General features: G+C 31.8%; 1 protein-coding gene across 1 annotated transcript in view; it reads left to right on the plus strand.

Annotated features, from left to right (window-relative positions):
• LOC150087636 (nose resistant to fluoxetine protein 6-like) overlaps positions 1-1,926 on the plus strand; it is a 65,557-nt gene extending 63,631 nt beyond the window's left edge. The window contains exon 7 of the mRNA XM_090369841.1: positions 1,820-1,926. Coding sequence (XP_090225967.1) covers positions 1,820-1,926 — 107 coding nt within the window. The remainder of the gene's footprint in view (positions 1-1,819) is intronic.
• Positions 1,927-2,208: the final 282 nt, after the last annotated feature.

Genomic DNA, 2,208 nt, shown 5'->3' on the forward strand with positions numbered 1-2,208 from the left:
GTGGTTTACAGGATTTGCATATAAAACCTCTCACATATATCTTCTAAAGCCAAATATATAGCAAAATGTTTCAAGTGATAACACATTAAAACAAAGCTTGCTCTTCATTTATCTTATCACTTAATTTAGCATTGAGAGAGTGTTACCAATATCTTTTAATTTTTCTTTTAAACAGGTGCAGTTAATGCCATTTTATCATGGAAATTTTGGGTTCCACTGAGTAGACTTACATACAGTGCCTATCTTGTTCATCCTATAATAATTTATTGTTATGCACAGTCTATGAAGACTTTTGTGATATATTCTCATATTACAATAGTAAGTAAATGTACTTTCAGTTAAGTGATATCATTCTATGTAAATAAGTATATCATTATCATCACCATCATTATCTTCAGCCAGTCAATCCACTGCAGAATGAAGTTTCACAATTTTATCCATCCACGCCCAAGAAAAAGACCTCATCCTCGGTCTTTTTCTTGGGTGTTTAGAGTCAAGTGGTATCCATTCCAAAATTCATTTAGTCTATTTATCGTCAGTTCTTCTTGACCTGCCCATTTCCATTTTAAGTGCTTTTTCAAAATTCAGTGCTCCATACTTCTATGTGTTAACCTCAGTCTTTGTAAAGCTTTGGCATTCGATGTCCATGTTTCACAACCATATTATTATTATTTTTTTTTTACAAGGAGGATACACTGATCAGTTTTCATTCATTCATTCATTCATTCAAGAGAGAGAGAGAGAGAGAGAGAGAGAGAGAGATGCAAGTTTGCCTTGAAGACTGTATTAAGCTTTCCAAATGCTTGCCATTCCAATTTTATGCACTATTCAATTTCCATCATGATGTTGCCATCTGTTGAAATTTTTTGTCCAGGGTAAACATACCTTCCCACCTCTTCTAGGTCTTGTCCATCAGCTATGATTTTCTTTGGTGTGGTATATTGGTCGAACATAACCTTCATTTTCTTGATATTCATCTTTAAACTGAACTTCTTACTTTCATGCTGCAATTCTTTGGGATCATTGGCAAAAATAATGATATCATCTGCAAATCATAAGTGATTTGGGTAATCTCCATTTATCTTGAGTTCTTTATTATCCCAATTTAGCTTGCAAAAAATTTCTTATAAACAGGCAGAAAATAGTTTTGGGGCAATTATGTCTTCTTGTTGGATGCCTTTTTCTATGTTGATATGAACTTTAATATTGTTGACCTGTATTGATGCAGTCACCTTTTCAAGTATTGATTAGAAAATATTGACGTAAGCTCTGTCTACATCTTGTTTGATTAGGGTGTGGATTGTTGCTTGTTTTGTGACTGAGTTGAATGCTTTTTCATAATCAATGAAGGCTATACATAATGGAAAGTTGTATTCATTGTTCCGCTCTATAACTTGCTGTACTGTTTGGATCTGAACTATTGTACTAAAACTGTTTCTGAAACCTGATTGTTCTTTGGGTTGTTTTTTAATTTAATTGTTCAAGTATTATGCCTATTCTTCCTGAAAGTGTAATTATATAAAATAAATATATTTATTTTTGTATATATTTGTATAAATATATATATATACTTATGTACATGCTATATATATATATTGCATATACATACAAAGTATATATATTATTTTTTGTATGTACATGCAATATTTATATATGTATATAGCATATAAATACAACAAATATTCTCAAGCAAAGAACAATATGTGTCTATTTAAAATAGTAGTACTGCATAAAATGTTACTTTCAGCTCTTCATTATATATCTGTACTTGTAATCTTTCATTAACGTTATATTTATTTACAGGTAATGTACTTTTTAGGTTTCCTAATGATGTCATATGGAGCAGCATTTTTGACATCACTCATTGCAGAAGCACCCATGATGGCAATTGAAAAATTGGTGCTAAAGATTTTAAAAATTAAATAAAGTATTGCTTTTCTCAGTCTGCTGGCAGTCATTTTCGTCCTGATTTTTTTTTCTTTTCTGACTTCACTGAAAATCATTGTGTTCACTCTAGAGTAACTCACAGTTCTTTCCAAGGTAATTTTTTTTTTGGTACAGTTTCTCTGTTAAAAATTTGTGAAGTCTATCGTATATGATGAAAATGTGCTATAGAGTTAGCAGTATCTTGTATGTGCCGACAGGGCTAGCCAGGTGGGTAAAGTGCCTGCCTGCAACCCAAAGGTCATGAGTTCGAATCCCTTGGAT

Source organism: Mastigoproctus giganteus, chromosome 3 (assembly GCF_048544385.1).
Source record: "Mastigoproctus giganteus isolate SK-2022 chromosome 3, ASM4854438v1, whole genome shotgun sequence".
NCBI classification, from domain to species: domain Eukaryota; kingdom Metazoa; phylum Arthropoda; class Arachnida; order Uropygi; family Thelyphonidae; genus Mastigoproctus; species Mastigoproctus giganteus.